Source organism: Ranitomeya variabilis, chromosome 2 (assembly GCF_051348905.1).
Source record: "Ranitomeya variabilis isolate aRanVar5 chromosome 2, aRanVar5.hap1, whole genome shotgun sequence".
NCBI lineage: Eukaryota > Metazoa > Chordata > Amphibia > Anura > Dendrobatidae > Ranitomeya > Ranitomeya variabilis.
In genome coordinates this window covers 34,079,067-34,102,875 of record NC_135233.1, presented here as the reverse complement: position 1 = coordinate 34,102,875, position 23,809 = coordinate 34,079,067, and the positions used below count along the sequence as shown (strand labels likewise).

General features: G+C 42.0%; 1 protein-coding gene across 1 annotated transcript in view; it reads left to right on the top strand.

Moving 5' to 3' along the window:
- Window positions 1-23,809, top strand: part of SPATA17 (spermatogenesis associated 17) — a 273,405-nt gene that overhangs the window by 222,766 nt on the left and 26,830 nt on the right. Inside the window, exon 9 of the mRNA XM_077282262.1 lies at window positions 18,892-19,018. Within this exon, the coding sequence (XP_077138377.1) occupies window positions 18,892-19,018 (127 nt within the window). The remainder of the gene's footprint in view (window positions 1-18,891; window positions 19,019-23,809) is intronic.

Below are 23,809 nucleotides of genomic sequence, written 5' to 3'. Positions count from 1 at the left end.
AGCGGAGAACCCATGTACCCCCCAGTTTTTATGCTCTAAACCTTTTAGAGGAATTTTGATGTTACTGGACACAAGCTCTAAATCAGTGTTCCTGAACTACACACCTCAAGAGCTACCAACAGATTATGTTGCAGGACTTCCTTAGCTTGCCAGAAGTTTCTGGCCCCATGCACTGCTCTGACTCTCCTGTTGGACACAAGTATTCTCCTCTGCAATTATCTAGGTTCAACCTTGTCCTTCTTTGTCAACCAAGGATCAGTGGACTCGGGGTAATCATAGAGCTTCTATACACTCCTTAATAAGGAAATAATGAAAACATAATCTGTTGGTGGCTCTTCAGAAGAGGACTGCTCTAAGTAGTCATAGTTGACAAATTGTGGAATTTGAGATAAGAGGCCAAGGTGAGAATTGAAAGGCATTATTTGACAAGCCGAGGTCAGGGCAGGAAGATTTTTGTCAATATGGTGGTTCAATGGAAAGGTAGAGCAGGCAGCAGACAATAATCAAGATCAAGGTACTAGTGAGGTGAGAAAATGGTAGACTTTACTGAAAAACACCTTGGTAATGACAGGACCTATAGAATCTTATTTGTCAAGCAAGAAAAGTTGAGGACCTCCATGAATATATTGAGTCCATTGAACTTTGGTCAATGAAAAAGGACAAAGGTGAACCTACAGACATCCAGAGGAGGATGCTTGTGGACACTTGACAGGAGAGCCACCCCAGGGCGTGGAGGAAGAAACTTTTGGCAAGGTACATCCCTTTGGCGGTGACTGCAATAGTGAGATAAAAACAAGGGGATGGTTGTTGTAATTGATATTGGCCATTTTATGACAACAGAGATTATAGACAGTTGAAACCAGAAGTTTACATACACTATAGAAAAAGACACATCTGCATGTTTTTCTCAATATCTGACATGAAATCAGAATAAACCTTTCCCCTTTTAGGTCAATTAAGTTTACCGTAAATATTAATATTTGCCAAATACCAGAATAATGAGAGAGAGAATGTTTTAAGGCATTTTATTACTTACTGCAAAGTCAGAAGTTTCCATCCATTTCATTAGTATTTGGTACCATTGCCCATAAACTGAATGACTTGTGGACTTGCACAAGTCTGGCTCATCCTTGGGTACAATTTCACGATACTTGAAGGTGCCTTGTTCATCTGTACAAACAATTATACAAAGTACAAACAAGATGGGAATGCCCAGCCATCATGCCGCTCAGGAAGGAGACAGATTCTGTGTCCCAGAGATGAACGTGCTTTGATTCGACATGTGCATGTGAACCCAAGGGCAAAAGCAAAAGACCTTGTGAAGATGATGGCGGAAGCTGGTAAAATTGTGTCAATATCCACAGTGAAATGAGTAGTGTATCCACATGGGCTGAAAGGCCACTCTGCCAGGAGGAAGCCATTACTCCAAAAGAAACACAAAAAAACAAACAACTGTTTGCAAATGCACACAGGAACAAAGACCTTAATTTTTAGAGACATGTCCTGTGGTCTGATGAAACTAAAATTGAACATTTGGAGCATAATGACCATCATTACTTTTACCGGAAAAATTGAGGAGCTTGGAAGCCTAAGAACATCATGCCAACTGTGAAACACGGGTGGCAGTATCATGTTGTGGGGTTGATCTGCTGCAGGAGGGACTGTTGCACTTCACAAAATAGATGGCACCATGAGAAAAGAATATTATGTGGCAATACTGAAGCAACATCTCAAGACATCAGCCAGGAAGTTAAAGCTTGGGTGGACATGGGTCTTCCAAATGGACAATGATCTGAAGCATACTGCCAAAATGGTAACAAAGTAGCCTAAGGATGACAAAGTCAATGTTTTGGAGTGACCATCACAAAGCCCCGATCTCAGTCCTATTGAAAAATTATGGGCAAAGCTGAAAAGGCCGGTGCGAGCAAGACGACCTACAAACCTGGATCAGTTACACCAGTTTTGTCAGGAGGAATGGGCCCAAATTCGACCAACTATTGTGAGAAGCTTGTGGAAGGCTATCTCAAACGTTTAACCCAAGTCATTCAGTTTGAGGTCAGTGGTACCAAATACTAATGAAATGTATGTAAACTTTTGACTTTGCAGTAAGTAATAAAAATGCCTTAAAACATTCTCTCTCTCTCATTATTCTGGCATTTGGTAAATATTAATAATTATGGTAATCCTAATTGACCTAAAACGGGAAAGGTTTATTCTGATTTCATGTCAAATATTGAGAAAAACATGCAGATGTGCCTTTTTATATAGTGGATGGAAATTTCTGGTTTCAACTGTATCTCCAACTTTAGGCTTTGTCAGGATCACACTCAGTCGGAGAAGCCTTTGGAAGTGGGGAATCACCAGAAATAATACACAAGGCACGTCTTGTATAGTGTATCACTGGGAAGTCTCTGAAGCACACCTGCCTTCAATGTGCTATCCCTTCTTTATATAGTTGTATCGGTAGGTTCAGTGGTTATACAAGTTTTGCATGTTTAAACAAAGAGACAAAACAGGAAAGAAAGAAAAAACAGTTTCGTGGGCGGCAGTTTCACAACAAACAGTACAAAGGCAATTCCACAGACAAGAAAAACAGGATTTCATACTATAGCTAAAATGTCCTTGAATGGACAGGTCAATATTTATCACAAATTCTTTTTTGTGGTTCATTGAGGTAACCATTTTTGTTCTGCTCTTCACAATCCCCCCTTTGACATATTCCATTCAAAACCTTGTCATATAGACGATCATTTTAGTCATTCTTTTTGTGATATTACAACAAAAAAAAACAAACTTTATATTCTCGCATCCATTACACAAAATTTATTTGTGCATACCGAGATACCCTTGAGTACAACCTTGAATAATACATATATAATTACAATAACCATAACTGTATGTATTAGGCTTTGCATAATCCCGGTAACCCACCCACCGATCCCTCTGAACCAATTGGCCGGGTTAAGAAAAGAAAAGGTATCTGACCACCAGCTATCCTTATTTTGGTCATTGTCTTTGTCATACTGATCCCTGAGTCGTTGTACGTCTTCTAATTTAAATCTCATACTCATAGTACTATTTGGGTCTATATAATGACAGCAGGTGGGTCCGATGATTTGACACATACCCCTTTGTGAGGCAGTTAGGTAATCCAATACCAGGGTATGTTGGTTAGTGACTATTATAAGCTGATTCTGTACAGCTATACTAGTATTTAATATGTCCAATATATCCCAAATCTGGTCATCTAGATAATCCGTGGCTCTAACTAATTTATCCCACATCTGTGTTAACATAGGATAAATAAAAAATGGTACTAGCAATTTTGTTGGGAATTCCCATTTGTACTATATGTGGCCTCCCCGAGGGACGTGGTGAGTTGCCTATTTTTCCTGTAAGATTGCCCTGCCACCAAGGAAATTCTACCCATCCCACAACTGGTATGGCGATTGTAGTATTCCATAGTCTAGTATTGCCAGGTTGGTTGTTGGCCAGGTTGTCTGAACAATTAGGCCAAGCGAATATTTCTTCAGCTGACACGGGAACTGCTAGAAAAGGTATACTTGTGGCTGATACTGGTGAATGGGTACAGATCCAACAATCTGCCAGGGGTTGCGTATTATTTAACAAGTCATGCACTAATTTTCTATGATGTTGTACGAATCTATTGTTCAAAGGGGCTAGAGAATTCAGTCTTTCCCATGCCTCCGTTGAGGTTAACATTATTAACATCAATATCATGAGTCTTATACTGCTTTTTTGCAATGGCTTGCATGTATCCATGATGCCTTTCCTTCAAGCTTGACTGCTGTCGGAGTTGTTAACAGGACTTGGAAAGGTCCGTCAAACCTCGGTTCCAGAGTCTTTCTGGTGTGTCTTTTCACGTAGACTTGATCACCAGGTTCCAACTTGTGGCCTCCTTCGAGATTTTCTGGATCTGGAAGGGAAGCAAAAACTTGCGAATGCACTTTAGTTAAACGTTTTTGTAATTCTTGTACATAAACAGTTAAAGTGTCAGTATTCAACATCAGTTGTTGTGGAAAATAACAACCCAAATTTGCTGCTCTACCAAAAAGAATCTCATGTGGTGACAGCTTAGCCTTCCCCCTTGGGGCGTTTCGGATGGAATACAGGGCAAGTGGTAGACACTCGGTCCAAGGCTTTCCTATTTCTGCCATGGCCTTCTGGATTTTTAATTTTATTGTTCCATTTAATCTTTCCACTTTACCTGAACTCTGTGGGTGATACGGAGTGTGAAACTGGTTTTCTACTCCCAACATTTTCATAACATTCTGGAATATTTCCCCAGTAAAATGGGTACCCCTATCTGACTCGATCACCTCAGGCATGCCATAACGGGGTATCAGTTCATGTGCTATTTTAATGGCAGTAGTTGTTGCTGAGGCTTTACGAACTGGATAAGCCTCTGGCCACCCTGAGAACATGTCCACACACACAAGCACATATTCGTATCCATTGTACCTAGGAAGCTGGATGTAGTCGATCTGGAGTCTTTGAAAGGGATACAGTGGTCTTACATGATGCTTGGTTGGGGTTTTAATGGTCTGACCTGGATTGTGTGCCAGGCATATAGCGCATGCAGCACACATGTTCCGAGCGAAATTACCAAAGCCTGGAGCCAACCACCTTTCTTTTACCTTGAGCGTCATACCATTTGCCGACACATGCGTGGGTAGGTGGAGGTCACTTGCCACTGCGGGGTACCAGGCTCTGGGTAAACACAACAAAGTTCCTTTTTTCCATAATCCTTGCTGATCTTCTGCCCCTTTTTTCTGCCACTGCCCTCGATCTTCGTCGTCTACCTGTTTCTGAGCTTCCTTCAATCTCTCCTCATCATCTTCAGAGCTATCTAGTGTGTGGGCATGATGTAAGGGTTTACGTGCTGCCTGTTTTGCTGCCTTGTCGGCTTTATCGTTACCCCTGGCTTCCTCGGTGTCGAGTCTCACATGTGCAGCTACCTTTATCACCGCTATTTCTTTAGTTTCTTGTGCTGCCTCCAGAATCTGTCTAATGAGGGAGGCATGTTTAACAGGTTGGCCTGAAGCAGTCATATAACCTCTGGCTCTCCATATTACGCCAAAATCGAAAATAATGCCATGTGCATATCTAGAATCAGTGTATATGTTTGCTGTTGTGAATTTACTTTTTGGCTCCCTCTAGTGGCTACTAGTGATTTGACTCTGGGTTTGTCAGTCATTCCTTTTATGCTCACCTGGGTCGTTAGGTCAGGGGTGTTGCTATATAAGCTCCCTGGACCTTCAGTTCAATGCCTGGCAACGTTGATATCAGAGCTAATCTGTAGTGCTCTTGTCTACTGATCCTGGTTCCTGCTTGATTAAGCTAAGTCTGCTTTTTTGCTTTTTGCAATTCGTTATTGTTTGCATTTTTTGTCCAGCTTGTATATTATCTGTATCCTGACCTTGCTGGAAGCTCTAGGGCGGCTGGTGTTCTCCCCCCGGGCCGTTAGACGGTTCGGGGGTTCTTGAATCTCCAGCGTGGATTTTTGATAGGGTTTTTGTTGACCATATAAGTTATCTTACTATATTCTGCTATTAGTAAGTGGGCCTCTCTGTGCTAAACCTAGTTCATCTCTGTGTTTGTCATTTCCTCTTACCTCACTGTTATTATTTGTGGGGGGCTTGTATCCTACTTTTGGGGTCCTTTCTCTGGAGGCAAGAGAGGTCTTTGTTTTCCTCTTCTAGGGGTAGTTAGCTCTCCGGCTGGCGCGAGACATCTAGCGACCAACGTAGGCATGTTCCCCGGCTACTTCTAGGGTTGGCGTTAGGAGTAGATATATGGTCAACCCAGTTACCACTGCCCTATGAGCTGGATTTTTGTACTTTGCAGACTTGCTGATATCTCTGAGACCCTCGCCATTGGGGTCATAACAGTTTGCCAGGCCAGTACTAAATGTTAAATGCATTGCAGAAGTGGGATTATAAGAAAGAAAGTTCTGAGTTTTTTTTTCTCTCTCTCATTTTTTTTTTTCTTTTCCCCTTTACCTTTGAGTGGCTTGTGATTGCTGCAGACATGAATGTCCAGACCTTGATTACAAGTGTGGACCAGCTTGCTGCTCGTGTGCAGGGCATACAAGATTATGTTACCAGAAATCCTATGTCAGAACCTAAGATACCGATTCCTGAACTGTTTTCCGGAGACCGATTTAAGTTTAGAAATTTCAGGAATAATTGTAAATTGTTTTTGTCCCTGAGACCCTGTTCCTCTGGAGACTCCGCTCAGCAAGTGAAAATTGTTTTTTCTTTTTTCCGGGCGACCCTCAGGATTGGGCTTTCTCGCTGGCGCCAGGAGATCCGGCATTGGCTGATATTGATGCGTTTTTTCTGGCGCTCGGTTTGCTTTATGAGGAACCCAATCTTGAGATTCAGGCAGAAAAAGCCTTGCTGGCTATGTCTCAGGGCCAGGACGAGGCTGAGGTGTATTGCCAAAAATTTCGGAAATGGTCCGTGCTGACCCAGTGGAACGAGTGTGCATTGGCTGCAAATTTTAGAAATGGCCTTTCTGAAGCCATTAAGAATGTGATGGTGGGTTTTCCCATTCCCACAGGTCTGAATGATTCCATGGCCCTGGCGATTCAAATTGACCGGCGGTTGCGGGAGCGCAAAACCGCAAATTCCCTCATGGTGTTATCTGAACAGGCACCTGATTTAATGCAATGTGATAGAATCCTGACTAGAAATGAGCGGAAAATTCATAGACGCCAGAATGGCTTGTGTTACTACTGTGGTGATTCTGCACATGTTATCTCAGCATGCTCTAAACGTCTTACTAAGGTTGTTAGTCCTGTCGCCATTGGTAATTTGCAACCTAAGTTCATTCTATCTGTAACTTTGATTTGCTCACTGTCATCGTATCCTGTCGTGGCGTTTGTAGATTCAGGTGCTGCCCTGAGTCTTATGGATCTGTCATTTGCCAAGCGTTGCGGTTTTGTTCTTGAGCCATTAGAAAATCCTATCCCTCTTAGGGGTATTGACGCTACGCCATTGGCAGAAAATAAGCCGCAGTTTTGGACACAGGTTACCATGTGCATGACTCCTGAACATCGGGAGGTGATACGTTTTCTTGTTCTGCATAAGATGTATGATTTGGTTGTTTTGGGGTTGCCATGGTTACAGACCCATAATCCAGTCTTGGACTGGAAGGCAATGTCAGTGTCAAGTTGGGGCTGTCATGGAATTCATGGAGATTCCCTGCCCGTGTCTATTGCTACTTCTACGCCTTCGGAAGTTCCGGCGTATTTGTCTGATTATCAGGATGTCTTCAGCGAGTCTAGGTCAAGTGCATTGCCTCCTCATAGGGAATGTGACTGTGCAATAGATTTGATTCCAGGCAGTAAGTTTCCTAAGGGAAGACTGTTTAATCTGTCGGTACCTGAACATACCGCGATGCGTTCATATATCAAGGAGTCTCTGGAGAAGGGGCATATCCGTCCTTCTTCTTCCCCTCTTGGTGCGGGATTCTTTTTTGTGGCTAAAAAGGACGGATCTTTGAGGCCTTGTATTGACTATCGGCTTTTGAATAAGATCACTGTCAAATTTCAGTATCCTTTGCCGTTGTTGTCAGACTTGTTTGCCCGGATTAAAGGTGCCAAGTGGTTCACCAAGATAGACCTTCGTGGTGCGTACAACCTTGTGCGCATTAAGCAAGGAGATGAATGGAAAACCGCATTCAATACGCCCGAAGGTCATTTTGAGTACTTGGTGATGCCATTTGGGCTCTCTAATGCACCTTCAGTTTTTCAGTCCTTTATGCATGACATTTTCCGGAAGTATCTGGATAAATTTTTGATCGTTTATCTGGATGATATTCTGGTTTTTTCTGATGATTGGGACTCGCATGTGGAACAGGTCAGGATGGTTTTCAAGATTTTGCGTGAAAATTCTTTGTTTGTTAAAGGCTCAAAGTGTCTCTTTGGTGTACAGAAGGTTCCATTTTTAGGGTTCATTTTTTCCCCTTCTGCTGTGGAGATGGACCCAGTCAAGGTTCGAGCTATTCATGATTGGACTCAACCCTCGTCAGTTAAGAGTCTTCAGAAGTTCTTGGGTTTTGCTAACTTCTACCGTCGTTTTATCGCTAATTTTTCTAGCGTTGTTAAACCGTTGACGGATATGACCAAGAAAGGCTCTGATGTGGCTAACTGGGCTCCTGCTGCCGTGGAGGCTTTCCAGGAGTTGAAGCGCCGGTTTACTTCAGCGCCTGTTTTGTGCCAGCCTGATGTCTCACTTCCCTTTCAGGTTGAAGTGGATGCTTCGCAGATTGGGGCAGGGGCCATTTTGTCGCAGAGAGGCCCTGGTTGCTCTACTATGAGACCTTGTGCCTTTTTCTCTAGGAAGTTTTCGCCGGCAGAGCGAAATTATGATGTGGGCAATCGGGAGTTGTTGGCCATGAAGTGGGCATTTGAGGAGTGGCGTCATTGGCTCGAGGGTGCTAAGCATCGTGTGGTGGTCTTGACTGATCACAAAAATCTGATGTACCTCGAGTCTGCTAAACGCCTGAATCCTAGACAGGCCCGCTGGTCATTGTTTTTCTCCCGTTTTGACTTTGTGGTTTCGTATTTACCAGGTTCTAAGAATGTGAAGGCCGATGCTCTGTCTAGGAGCTTTGTGCCTGATGCTCCTGGAGTAGCTGAACCTGTGGGTATTCTTAAGGAAGGAGTTATCCTGTCAGCTATTTCTCCAGATCTGCGACGTGTGTTGCAGAGATTTCAGGCTGGTAGGCCTGACTCTTGTCCACCTGACAGATTGTTTGTGCCTGCTAAATGGACCAGCAGAGTCATTTCCGAGGTTCATTCCTCAGTGTTGGCAGGGCACCCGGGAATTTTTGGCACCAGAGATCTGGTGGCCAGGTCCTTTTGGTGGCCTTCCTTGTCAAGAGATGTGCGGTCATTTGTGCAGTCCTGTGGTACTTGTGCTCGAGCTAAGCCTTGCTGTTCTCGTGCCAGCGGGTTGCTCTTGCCCTTGCCTGTCCCGAAGAGACCTTGGACACACATCTCTATGGATTTCATTTCGGATCTTCCGGTGTCGTTTGCCATTCACAACGTATTTCATAGGTCCTTGTTGCGGCGGTACGTTGTGCCTGTGGTTCCTTCTGCTGAGCCTCCTGCTCCGGTGTTGGTTGAGGGCGAGTTGGAGTACGTGGTGGAGAAGATCTTAGATTCTCGTCTCTCCAGGCGGAGGCTTCAGTACCTGGTCAAGTGGAAGGGCTATGGTCAGGAGGATAATTCCTGGGTGGTCGCCTCTGATGTGCATGCGGCCGATTTAGTTCGTGCCTTTCACGCCGCTCATCCTGATCGCCCTGGTGGTCTTGGTGAGGGTTCGGTGACCCCTCACTAAGGGGGGGGTACTGTTGTGAATTTACTTTTTGGCTCCCTCTAGTGGCTACTAGTGATTTGACTCTGGGTTTGTCAGTCATTCCTTTTATGCTCACCTGGGTCGTTAGGTCAGGGGTGTTGCTATATAAGCTCCCTGGACCTTCAGTTCAATGCCTGGCAACGTTGATATCAGAGCTAATCTGTAGTGCTCTTGTCTACTGATCCTGGTTCCTGCTTGATTAAGCTAAGTCTGCTTTTTTGCTTTTTGCAATTCGTTATTGTTTGCATTTTTTGTCCAGCTTGTATATTATCTGTATCCTGACCTTGCTGGAAGCTCTAGGGCGGCTGGTGTTCTCCCCCCGGGCCGTTAGACGGTTCGGGGGTTCTTGAATCTCCAGCGTGGATTTTTGATAGGGTTTTTGTTGACCATATAAGTTATCTTACTATATTCTGCTATTAGTAAGTGGGCCTCTCTGTGCTAAACCTAGTTCATCTCTGTGTTTGTCATTTCCTCTTACCTCACTGTTATTATTTGTGGGGGCTTGTATCCTACTTTTGGGGTCCTTTCTCTGGAGGCAAGAGAGGTCTTTGTTTTCCTCTTCTAGGGGTAGTTAGCTCTCCGGCTGGCGCGAGACATCTAGCGACCAACGTAGGCATGTTCCCCGGCTACTTCTAGGGTTGGCGTTAGGAGTAGATATATGGTCAACCCAGTTACCACTGCCCTATGAGCTGGATTTTTGTACTTTGCAGACTTGCTGATATCTCTGAGACCCTCGCCATTGGGGTCATAACAGTTTGCTGTCTGATCTTTGGCTATTTTTAGAGCTTCAACCAATGCCGTAAGTTCTGCTTCTTGTGCAGACTGATTAGCAGGGAGAGGTTCTGCTTTCAGCACTTCATGCTGAGTTACTACCGCATAACCTGTATGAAATTGTCCATTCATATCTGCATATCTACTGCCATCTATGAAAAGTTCAAATGTAGCATTACAGAGTGGCTTGTCACGTACATTACATAAGCCCTGAGTCTCTTGTTCCATTAATTGTACACAATCATGCATTGACTTTGATGGGTCAAAGGAGTTGGAGAGTGCAGTTTCCTCAGTATGGATGGTACCCCCCTCAGACTCTAAAGGGAGCAAAGACGCGAATTTATCTGTCCTGGGCTCATACTATCATACACAACGTATTCTTGTCCCAGGCTAATTTATCTGTCCTGGGCTCATACTATCATACACTTATCCGTCACCAGGTTTTTGTCAAAGACAGGATCAGAGATTGAACCATAGGCGCGGAGGTCTCCCCGAAAGGACGCAACCACGTTGCCCAGTGGGACAGTCACTTCTTCTGTTTCAACACCCTGGGCGGCTTATAGGGCTATTCCCAACTTCCACACACCTTTTATTCACATTCACTCTCATTCAATGCCGTACTCCGTGAGGTGATCAATTCCTAAATAGTTCAAGAACCCGAGCTATAGGTATCCTCCTCTACTAGAACTACCCGCTAAAGAACACGACACAGAAAATCTTACGGACAGTGCAGGGCAGATATAAGAGATCTAACAGTGTCTCTTACCTGGCCAGGTTTTTGTTCATCTGCCGTCCATTATCCCAGATTTTCTTTTCGTTCGTATTCTGCCGGTGTTCTTGAAGGAATACACAGACCTCGGGTCCCTGTTCAGGCGCCAGGAAATGTCAGGATCACACTCAGTCGGAGCAGCCTTTGGAAGTGGGGAATCACCAGAAATAATACACAAGACACGTCTTGTATAGTGTATCACTGGGAAGTCTCTGAAGCACGCCTGCCTTCAATGTGCTATCCCTTCTTTATATAGTTGTATCGGTAGGTTCAGTGGTTATACAAGTTTTGCATGTTTAAACAAAGAGACAAAACAGGAAAGAAAGAAAAAACAGTTTCGTGGGCGGCAGTTTCACAACAAACAGTACAAAGGCAATTCCACAGACAAGAAAAACAGGATTTCATACTATAGCTAAAATGTCCTTGAATGGACAGGTCAATATTTATCACAAATTCTTTTTTGTGGTTCATTGAGGTAACCATTTTTGTTCTGCTCTTCACAGCTTTATCCTTTGTGATGCTATGCAGTTACGGTATCATAAATAAATTTGGCTCTTTCAGCCCTGAATCATCAGCCCCAACAATGGTGTTTGTCTGGGCTGACAGTTTTAGGGGCTAGCCATGGGTCTTACCAAGGCCTGTTTGAATGCATATTATGACTTACCTAGGGTAAGTCTTGTCTCCGGCCTAATTGCAGGTACTATTGTATTTTATTGATGTGCCAAATGCAGTATAATGAAAAAATCAAAAGTAAAAAGTAAAAGTTACCTTGTGAAAAATAAAAATAATGTGACTTTTTTTTTTTTTTATAAAAACTCTTTCTATTACTGTAAATACAAGACATAAAAATATACATATTAGGTAACCCCTTAGCACAACCCAAAAAATAATTCAAACTTAGGGTAATTAAATACAAAACATAGAAAACACCAAAAAGCAATGGCAATATAAAAATTAGTAGAAACTAAAGGGAATTTTTAAGAAGCTTGCACCACTGAGCAATACCACTGCCTGTTAGTTATTTTAGCATAGCTAGACTAATTTCTAGATCAAAAAATTATACAAAAAATACACTCCAAAGCACTAAAAACAAAAACTCAGTAAAACATTGAAAAAGTTAAGGCTGCCAGAATGTTGTAAAGCAAAAATAGAAAAAAAAAATGCTGCATCCTAATGGCCAAAATTAGCTGTGTCCTTAAGGGGTGATAGGAAATGTAATGTCAGAATGTGAAATTTTATTTCAATCAACTTTTTTTATGTCAGCCTTTTTTAACTCCTACTGTACATGCTCACAACACTTGCAATCATTTTTCCATCATGCCTGAGTGTCTGCAGTCTAAGTGAAGAGACTTATACACCATGCATGCTCCTCTGCCAAATTAAATATGCAAATTGCCTCTTCAGCATGGAAGAGGACTAGATCTCTAGTGCAACCTATTGGAAGTAACGATCCTAAAAGTCAATATCGACCCTGTAATGAGACTTGCCACGTGACTTGGGATAACAGATTCTCAATTTGCAGACATGGTGTTTCGGGTTGTTGCCCCTCGTGAGTGCAAAGTATGAGGTCTCATTTGGCTAGCTGAGAGGCTTAAGAGTGGGATCTAAGGGGTAACATGGCACGCCCCATAATCTTTTAAATGAAACATTTACCGTAGATACAATTAAAAAATCTTCACAAAAATGTAAAAAGGGAATAAATCATATGTAATAAGTATAGAATTGTACATAATAACTCTTCTCACTTTTCTCCAAAAATGTAATTTCAGTTTTTCAAGAAATCTGTAAGGATACATTTCAATGCTTTTTGTAAACTTGTCACCATAATGGCTAGATTTTGGTGTTTTTTTTTTTCATTAGCGCCTTATTCTTTTTTAAATTTGCGCCTTTTTAAAAGCAGATTTTATGTATTCACCTGTTTTGTTTTTATGTTCAACATTGTGGGGGAGGGTTTTAGATTTTCAGATGTTTTCAGCAGATTCATCAATTTAGTAACTTTTTAAAAAGTCACAATTTATTCGTGCAAATGTATTTCAGCCCCTTCCCGGAGTAATTTTTTGTACAGTTCCAAAATTTTAGCGATTAAGTTGAAAAAAAAAAAAAGTTGAAAAAAAAAAGTTGAGGACAAAAATAAACATGCGCCATTTTGAAGAATTTTGAGCTAAATTGTCACGGAATACCAGAAGACAAAAAAAAAATAATTAAACCCTTATCACAAAATTATGAATTGGGCCCTTCATTATCAAATTACCGACTTGTGAAATGTCTCAAAACTTACCAAGTTGTAAAATGGCTCAAATTTGCCAAGTTGTAAAATGGCTCAAATTTGCCAAGTTGTAAAATGGCTCAGAACTTTTACGAGTCGATCCGTCAAGAAAGACTTAGCTCACCAGGGATTGGAGTAGCATTTCTGGCGAACAAAGCTCCGGAACTTTTGATGAATCGGATGAGCAAGTATAGTCACGCACCGCGCCGCCCTGGCTCATCCCCAGCTTTGACCATTTTGGTCAAACTGATTCAGATTGGCATGAAATTTTTGCGACTTTTCTAACGCTTTTCAAAGATTTTACGCCACTTTTCTAAGCTTTGATGAATCGGCCCATCAGTTTCCAAGAGTTTGGTCATTTCTAAGATTTGAATGAAAGGAAGCGATGGAAGAGTTAAAGTAGCAGTGTGGTGCACAAAAGGGGTGCGAAATAAAATATGGATAGAGTTGACTTGTAAAATGAAATGAAGAGTATTCATGTAATTATACATTATGCAGTTATGACTACATCGCCATATGTCTCACCATGTAAAAGAATGCAACAAACTTCAATAGTTGTTTTTTTCATCGACGTCTTGAGTCCATTGCACCACGAATGCCTATATCTCCGTAACGCAGCGCCATAAACACGTTTTCCAGTAGACTGACGCCTTTGATTTCCTTTTGTGTCTGTTAATAATCAGATATGACACGAGTACACATTGTATTCCCATCGCCACACAGCGCATTTTCTCGTATGTTTTAAGGCAGATTTCTCCAGCGCCTGCCATGGCTTTTCAGCCATAGGATCCCAAGAGATAGCAAATTTTCTTTCATGTCGGAGCATAAGAAAAATGTACTATTAAAATGCAATTCTGAAGTGATAAAAATTGTAAGTGCGGCAGCCGGCTCACAGCACCTCTTCTGTATACTCAGGGACATTGGGGCCACATTAATTTTTTCACTGATGTCCATCCCATGTGCAAATTAGCCTCGCAAGTAGTATAATCTGTCTTGTATGAGTGCTGCAGATCCCAGGAGGATTTACATGCTTCTGCACTGTTGTATAATTTAAGGCTAAATTAACTAGATTTAATTGCAGGATTTGTTAGCCTTTTATCAAACGTTCCTTAAAACAATGCCTTTAGTTTGAAATTGTATTTTTATTTAACTTTCTATTATTTTTTAAAAATAAATGAAAACAATAAAATTAATTTTTCTGAGATCGTTTCCAACAGCAACTCATAAATTGCTGTTATTCTTTATTATAATCGTAAACTCAACATTACGATGCAGGGCCTAAAAATTTTCCATGTAAGGCTGGTTTCACACTTGCGTTTTTATCTGCATGCGTTTTTTAAAAAAAACGCATGTGTGAAAAACGCATGTAAACGCGGTAAAACGCATGCGTTTTTTAGACGCATGCGTTTTTATAGAAAAACACAAGAAAACACAAGAAAAAACAAGAAAACCCTAACCCTACCCCTACCCCTAACCCTAAACGTGACTGAAATACGTGGCACTGAAATACGTGCAACTGAAATACGTGGTACTTAAATACGTGGCACTTAAATACGTGGCACGTGGCACTTAAATACGTGGCATGTGGCACTTAAATACGTGGCACGTGGCACTTAAATACGTGGCATGTGGCACTTAAATACGTGGCACTTAAATACGTGGCAATATGACTGTCAGAAAATGTTCATTAAACGGTTAGGGGTGAGGTTAGGGGTAGAGTTAGGGTTTGGATCCCTTTATCACCTTGATGGTGGTGGGTGGCTTTTCAGTGTGTTTTCTGGTTTTTTTCTATAAAAACGCATGCGTTTTTAGCGCAAACAAACGCATGTGCTTAAAAACGCATGCGTTTACATAGACAGCAATGCATTTTTTTGCCGCGAAAAAACGCATGCGTTTTTTCGCGGCAAAAAAACGCGCAAGAAAATACTGCAGGTAGCATTTTTGAAAATGAACGCATGCAGACAAAAAACGCATGCGTTTCAAAAACGCGACCAAACGCATGTGCAAAAAAACGCATGCGTTTTCAATGTTAAATATAGGAGAAAAAAAACGCATGCGTTTTTTGTGCAAAAAACGCTGCAGACAAAAACGCAAGTGTGAAACCAGCCTAAGGCTACGTTCACACGTTCAGTTTTTTCATCAGTTTTTTTTCCTGTCCTGTTTTGAAAATCCGCAGCTAAAATTCAGCGCTGATTTTAGCTGCGGATTTTGATCCTTTTTCTTCTGCGGATTCCACTGCGGGTTTCCAAATGCAGTTTCCTATTGGTGCTGCTGGAAACCCGCAGCGGAATCCGGAGAAAGAATTGACATGTTACTTCTTTTTTCCGCAGGCAAATCCGCGCGGATTTTCCTGGGGAAAAAAGGATCGTCGGCACAGCGGATTTTGTTTTCCATTGGGTTACATTGTACTGTAACCTACATGGAAAACGGATGCGGATCCGCAGCTGAAATTCCGCTCCGGATCCGCACCAAAAAACGCACCGTGTGAACATAGCCTAAGGCTAGTTTCACACTTGCGTTTTTGTCTGCATGCGTTTTTTTAAAAAAACGCATGTGTGAAAAACGCATGTAAACGCGGTAAAACGCATGCGTTTTTTAGACGCATGCGTTTTTATAGAAAAACACAAGAAAACACAAGAAAAAACAAGAAAACCCTAACCCTAAACCCTACCCCTAACCCTAAACGTGACTGAAATACGTGGCACTGAAATACGTGCAACTGAAATACGTGGTACTTAAATACGTGGCACTTTAATACGTGGCACGTGGCACTTAAATACGTGGCACGTGGCACTTAAATACGTGGCACGTGGCACTTAAATACGTGGCACGTGGCACTTAAATACGTGGCACGTGGCACTTTAATACGTGGCACGTGGCACTTAAATACGTGGCACTTATATATGTGGCACGTATATATGTGGCACGTGGCACTTATATATGTGGCACGTGGCACTTATATATGTGGCACGTGGCACTTAAATACGTGGCACGTGGCATACGTGGCACTGAAATACGTGGCACGTGGCACTTAAATACGTGGCACGTGGCACTTAAATACGTGATACGTGGCACTTAAATACGTGGCAATATGACTGTCAGAAAATGTTCATTAAACGGTTAGGGGTGAGGTTAGGGGTAGAGTTAGGGTTAGGGTTTGGATCCCTTTATCACCTTGATGGTGGTGGGTGACTTTTCAGTGTGTTTTCTGGTTTTTTTCTATAAAAACGCATGCGTTTTTAGCGCAAACAAACGCATGTGCTTAAAAACGCATGCGTTTACATAGACAGCAATGCATTTTTTTGCCGCGAAAAAACGCATGCGTTTTTTCGCGGCAAAAAAACGCGCAAGAAAATACTGCAGGTAGCATTTTTGAAAATGAACGCATGCAGTCAAAAAACGCATGCGTTTGAAAACGCGACCAAACGCATGTGCAAAAAAACGCATGCGTTTTCAATGTTAAATATAGGAAAAAAAACGCATGCGTTTTTTGTGCAAAAAACGCTGCAGACAAAAACGCAAGTGTGAAAGCAGCCTTACTTGTTTATTTTTGTTTATTTTTTTATTTTAGATTCATTACTTAAGAGGACATATCACTTGACATAAATATTTTTTCTTTTTTCCCTGGTGTAAATGCTGCTGTTCTCCTGAATCTGGCGTTGTTTTACTTTTTTTCCTGCGCCTCTCCGCTAGGTGGAGACCAGGTTTATAGCCGTGCCCACATGTATATTGTGTCTCATAGCATAAAATATTGCCTGCAGTGAAATTAAAGATTCAGGCTAATTTTTTGTCAAATGTTTAGAAATGTTCTTGATCCGGCGATTTCGAACAGTGTGCAATTCTATTAGCGCGAATTACCAAAAATAACCACCACTAATTTCCACAATGCAGAAAATTGCATGAGCCAGAGAACCCAACCTCAGGCATGAATCAGTAGCCTTCCCATGATGCCTTGCTGCTATCACATCACATAGTATAGCACATCACACAGTATAGCATAGCCTATCATAGCCTGTATAAAAGCCGATGCAGGGAGTGCAGAGCAGCAGCCATTTTATAGTCAACCTGAATAGTGTTAGGACGTCACATCTCATAGCTAAGTTCTAAAAATAGGGAGAAGAAGCCAAAATATTCTGAATAAACTGTAACACAGCAGTGAAAAATTGGTGCCATCTGGTAATTCATAGCCCTATATGTCTAGATCATATTGACAATGCTAAGGCAGTTTAAGTACCTGTGATTTGTGGTCACTTTATTCCTCGCAAATAAAAATTATGGGAAAAGTTCCCGACACAAACTGATTCGAATTTCTAAAGATTCTGTAATCTCTACTTGGAAGGAATGGTTTGATTTCAGACAATAGCCAAACATGAAGTGAGTCACAGAAGTTGTTTGTAACTAGGTTCACTGGACTTCAACTTCTTCCTTTTGGCTGCTTTGTCTTGGACCTAGCTGGGTATTCAAGCTGTTTTATTCTTTTTATTTGGACTTTTGGGAAGGTGACTGAAAGAGCAGCCAAGGGGAAGATATAGGAAACATGGACAATGACCTGTAGCTCAGGTGTACCCTTCTTTGATTAGTCATCAAAAGAATAGGATGTATTGGTTATGACTTGACCTAGAAGTAGAGGCTCTTGGATCCCATTATTGGTCCCTAACATATTGATTGGAAAGGAATATGTCATAAAGACCTATGATAATGATGAGATGCAACTTACCAAGAATGACTGAGAAAGTCAAAAAGAATGGGCATGATCTTTGCTCAACCGATTGATGACCAGACCACCATCACACAGAGTGCTGGGATGTTGTCCTTGTTTTTGGTTACATGCGATTCTAATGAAGACTTTCTTCTCTTGATATAAGTCTTCCATGCTCCCATACTTAGTAAGGATCACACATTTCATGCCGTTCAGGTTTCTGGCATTGACTGCGGCACTGACATCACATCATCTGCATTACGGCCAATCGGTGAGCTCAGCAGCTTCCATCTATAGCAAAGCCGCCAAGCTCACTAATTGGCTGCTGCGATGTTGATGTGACTTCAGCCAGACGTCCGGAGCAGCGGTGGCGACTCCCTGGTGAACCCAAGGCCAGCGAGCTTAGCAGGGTTTTGTTTTTTCATACTCGGCGATGAAGATTAACTGAAAGAAGACAACATCTTTTAAAGAGTAACTACACTTTTAAAAAAAACTTTTCACAAGTTCAGAAGTTTACGTTACTGGGGATCAGAATGTTAAGACCTCAACTGATCGCTAAAATGAAGAATCGAATAAGATCAGCTGTGCCACTGTTGCTTTGCAGCGCTTGGGTCTTGGGTTCAAATCCCACCAAGTACAACATCTGCAAGGAGTTTGTATGTTCTCCCCATGTTTACATGTGTTTCCTCCTGGTTTCCGGTTTCCCCCCACATACTGGTGGGAAATATAGTTTGTGAGGACCATTGATGCTAATGTCTGTAATACACTGCGGAATATGATGGCGCTATATCAGCGAGAAAAATAAATAAAATCAATAAATCAACTGCTCCGAGACTTTTGTTTTTTAGTCCAGCTCAGCTAATCTCTCCTGCTCCTTCCTAAAGCTATCCATGGGTGTCTCAGCACCTTGATCCCCACCAGTCATAATATGCAGTGTAACAATACTTTAAATGGTGAGACAAGTCCTTTAATATCACATATGATTTTTTTCTTTCAGATTTTCTCCGTTTTCATCTTTCCATAAGAATAAAGCCTACGAACCTCTACTTCATACTTCTACGGAATACAAGCAGATTCATGACTTATTTCGAGATGAAGATCAAGTCAAATGGATTTCACACAAGGTAATATATTCTCTGTCACTGGATGTAGAAGAAAAAAGATTCTTCAGGGCAACAAGTTAAAATATTAAATGTCCCGCAGAGCGTCCCTCCAGACATGCTAAACTCTAGAGAAAGGCAAGAGTAAAAAGGAAAACAGGGCAGACAGAAACAATGTAAAGTCTGGGTGATCCGGTGACCAGATTATGTCTTCACCTGTAGTAACCGCTATAACTAGCTGACTAGGAAACGTGCAATTCACAGTTACAGAACAAGGACTTTACATGAAGACCTGTTATACATAGGATGTGCCTTCAGGACTTTCCCCCACACCTTATTTGGGTCCTTCTACAAGACGACAGCTCTCTAATAGCCAGAACGGAGAGCTGCTAAAAGTGGGGTCCTGGAGAAGTTGTAATTTAATCTATCTATCTATCTATCTATCTATCTATCTATCTATCTATCTATCTATCTAGCTATCTATCTATCTATCTATCTATCTATCTATCTATCTATCTATCTATCTATCTATCTATCCAGCACTCCAATACAATGAGGTTAGATATAAAGTGAATTTTTAATGGTCCATATAGGCAACATTTTGGTCAACATGAGGACCTCTTTCAGGCCAATATGTAGCTTGAGAGAGGTCCTAATGTGGGCCAAAACGTCTCCAAGGAGTGCTGCCCCCATTTTTTCTTTCTATCTATCTATCTATCTATCTATCTATCTATCTATCTATCTATCTATTATCTATCTATCTATCTATCTATCTATTATCTATCTATCTATCATCTATCTATCATCTATCTATCCATCTCATATCTACCTAATTGTCTGTCTATTGATCTAATCAATATATTTGGTGCTAAAGGTTGAGATATTGGGTATATATGTTATATCCTCTTTGATATAAGCCTCTGTATCTTCCTGATCCACATCGCAGTATCTCGGCGATTAGCCTCCATCCCTCTTATGATGCTTTTGGAGAGGACACTGACTCTTAATGAGATGCATGAGTCTTTAGGCTGTACACAAGGCTTTTACGATACACAATGCAGACAAATAACTAGGGCTCCACAGATTTCATTTCGGGAACCTAAGCATATTGCACAGAACATAAAACTGACCTTTACCGTCTGCAGCTCTCCGAATGGAGTGGGATGTGGAACACATCATAGATTTAATGTGGCACAGCGCTGTGTGCGGAACTTGGGTGGGCCTGTGCCTTCTTGCCCATTGCACCCGATGATTGAATCTGCTGTCACCAGCATCCTGATAATAATGAACATTCAGCTTAACGACCGTGATTATGATTATCATAATTGATGTGCAGGTGCCGTGTGTGGGGATCATTACAGCTCAACTGTATAGTGGAGAAACAGGACTTACTTATGGATCATATGGCTTGGAATAAAACAGCCCGCTCCCCATGTAATTCCTCTGTACCTTATCACCTTTAACAATGGACTGAATGTCGTTATTGGGAATTCATGCATATATATTTTCCATATGTAAAAATTTATTTTTTTGGATGGTTTCAGACTTTTAGTTTTGAGAAATATTCCCTCTGTAATGCGGTTCATAAGTTGGATTTGTACTGATTGATAAAAGTAAGAATATATTTTTTTTCCCTCCAAAACCAGCCACAAGCTGTGAGTGACATTGCAGCTCAGCCTCATACACCTTAAGGAAGCTGATCTGCAATACCAAACACAACCTCGGGACAGTCATGGTGCTGTATCTGTGTGGTGAGCACCCAGCACTGTAAATGCTGCCCTGATGGTGTGAGCACAGAAGCTGCAGTGTCACCTGTGACCTGTATATTACGAAGGCCAGGAATAATGATCAATCTGATCTTGCTACTCACAAAGTAAAGAGAAAAGCAACAGCAGCATCAAAGTGGTTCTGCAAAAGTGTGGAGGTAAATCTGTTGCCTCATCGGTACTGACATGTTACCCGGGCACTGACAGGCATATTTTAGTGCTTCAAAAAAGTCACCCAGTAGGACTGTAAAAATGGAAGTAAAAGTCAACTAAATGTAGATACATTTAAAAAAATGAATAAATAAAGCTGAAACAAAGATACATCTTCTCTTTTACAAAACAGTTTGATCTGAAAAAGTAATAAAACTGGAAGAATTGCTGTTTTTTTATTAAAATTCCCCCCCAGGACACTAATAAAAGTTTTTCATCTTCTATGCACCCCAAAAAATTGCCACTTAGAAAATCCAACTATTCAGACAAACTAAAAAGTGATAGGATAGCTTTTTGAATAAAAAAAAATAATGTATCTTTTACTTCTGAAATAGCTGTTTACCTGCCTTCAAAACCTGTAGAAAACATGGTCTTCTACCCACATACATCACAACAAGATATAAATTCAATTAGCGCACAAACTTGAGTACGGTAATATGTCCAGGTACTTCCTGATTCTTATGCTCTGAAGTTTTCCATTCTTTTTGAGTGGACAGTTTCTCCACAACAGCATTCTGCCAGCACTATAGGTACTGTAAATTCTTTCCCCTCACTTCCTAGCATGCATTGCTCCTGACACCGCCCAATGGCTTGCCTGCTTTCAACTGAAGCCGACCTCTGTGTTATGACTGTATGCAGTGTGACACATGGGAGAGAAGCAGCAGAGACAAAGATCCTTCCTCTTCTCCTCTAGGGGGACATAGATCTGCCTCTACATCCTGTACAGATACAAAGATCTGCCCTCAATTCCTGTGGAGAGACATAGACATGATCCCATTTCCTCTTGAGCAACAAATATACACCCTCACTTCCTGTAGAATGCTAAAGGTCCGCCCTCACTTCCTGTAGAACGATAAAGATCGGTCTTCACTTCATGTAGTGATACAAACACTCATCTGTACTTCCTGTAAAGCTAGAAAGATCCGCTTTCATTTCCCATAGACAGATCTACCCTCTCTTCCTTTAGCGAGACATAGACCTGCTCTGGTTTCCTTTAAAGTGATATAAATCCACCCTTAGTTCCTGTAGACAACAAAGATCCATCCTCAACTCCTGTAAAGTGACAAAGTTTCACAATCACTTCCTGTAGAGTGCCAAAGATCAGCCCTCACTTCCTGTAGGGCGACAAAGATCTGCTCTCACTTCCTGTAGAGTGACAGATCTGCCCTCACTTCCTGTAGAGTAACAAAGATCTGCCCTCACTCCCTCTAGAGCGACAAAGATCTGCCCTCACTCCCTCTAGAGCGACAAAGATCTGCCCTCACTTCCTGTAGATTGACAGATCTGCCCTCACTTCCTGTAGAGTGACAGATCTGCCCTCACTCCCTCTAGAGCGACAAAGATCTGCCCTCGCTTCCTGTAGATTGACAGATCTGCCCTCACTTCCTGTAGAGTGACAGAGATCTGCCCTCACATCCTCTAAAGTGACAAAGATCTGCCCTCACTTTATGTAGAGCAACAAAGATCTGCCCTCACTTCCTGTAGAGCAACAAAGATCTGCCCTCACTTCCTATAGACTGACAGAAATCTGCCCTCACTTCCTGTAGAGTGACAAAGATCTGCCCTCACTTCCTGTAGAGTGACAAAGATCTGCCCTCATTTCCTGTGGAGCTACAAAGATCTGCCCTCACTTTCTGTAGAGCATCAAAGATCTGCCCTCACTTCCTGTAGAGTGACAGATCTGCCCTCACTTCCTGTAGAGTGACAAAGATCTGCCCTCACTTCCTGTAAAGTGACAAAGATCTGCCCTCACTTCCTGTAGAGTGATAAAGATCTGCCCTCACTTCCTGTAAAGTGACAAAGATCTGCCCTCACTTCCTGTAAAGTGACAAAGATCTGCCCTCACTTCCTGTAAAGTGACAAAGATCTGCCCTCACTTTCTGTAGAGTGACAGATCTGCCCTCACTTCCTGTAAAGTGACAAAGATCTGCCCTCTCTTCCTGTAAAGTGACAAAGATCTGCCCTCACTTTCTGTAGAGTGACAGATCTGCCCTCACTTCCTGTAGAGTGACAAAGATCTGCCCTCTCTTCCTGTAGAGTGATAAAGATCTGCCCTCACTTCCTGTAAAGTGACAAAGATCTGCCCTCTCTTCCTGTAGAATGATAAAGATCTGCCCTCACTTCCTGTAAAGTGACAAAGATCTGCCCTCACTTCCTGTAAAGTGACAAAGATCTGCCCTCACTTCCTGTAGTGACAAAGATCTGCCCTCACTTCCTGTAAAGTGACAAAGATCTGCCCTCACTTCCTGTAGAGTGATAAAGATCTGCCCTCACTTCCTGTAAAGTGACAAAGATCTGCCCTCACTTCCTGTAAAGTGACAAAGATCTGCCCTCACTTCCTGTAAAGTGACAAAGATCTGCCCTCTCTTCCTGTAAAGTGACAAAGATCTGCCCTCACTTCCTGTAAAGTGACAAAGATCTGCCCTCACTTTCTGTAGAGTGACAGATCTGCCCTCACTTCCTGTAAAGTGACAAAGATCTGCCCTCTCTTCCTGTAAAGTGACAAAGATCTGCCCTCACTTTCTGTAGAGTGACAGATCTGCCCTCACTTCCTGTAGAGTGACAAAGATCTGCCCTCTCTTCCTGTAGAGTGATAAAGATCTGCCCTCACTTCCTGTAAAGTGACAAAGATCTGCCCTCACTTCCTGTAAAGTGACAAAGATCTGCCCTCTCTTCCTGTAGAGTGATAACGATCTGCCCTCACTTTCTGTAAAGTGACAAAGATCTGCCCTCACTTCCTGTAAAGTGACAAAGATCTGCCCTCACTTCCTGTAAAGTGACAAAGATCTGCCCTCACTTCCTGTAAAGTGACAAAGATCTGCCCTCACTTCCTGTAAAG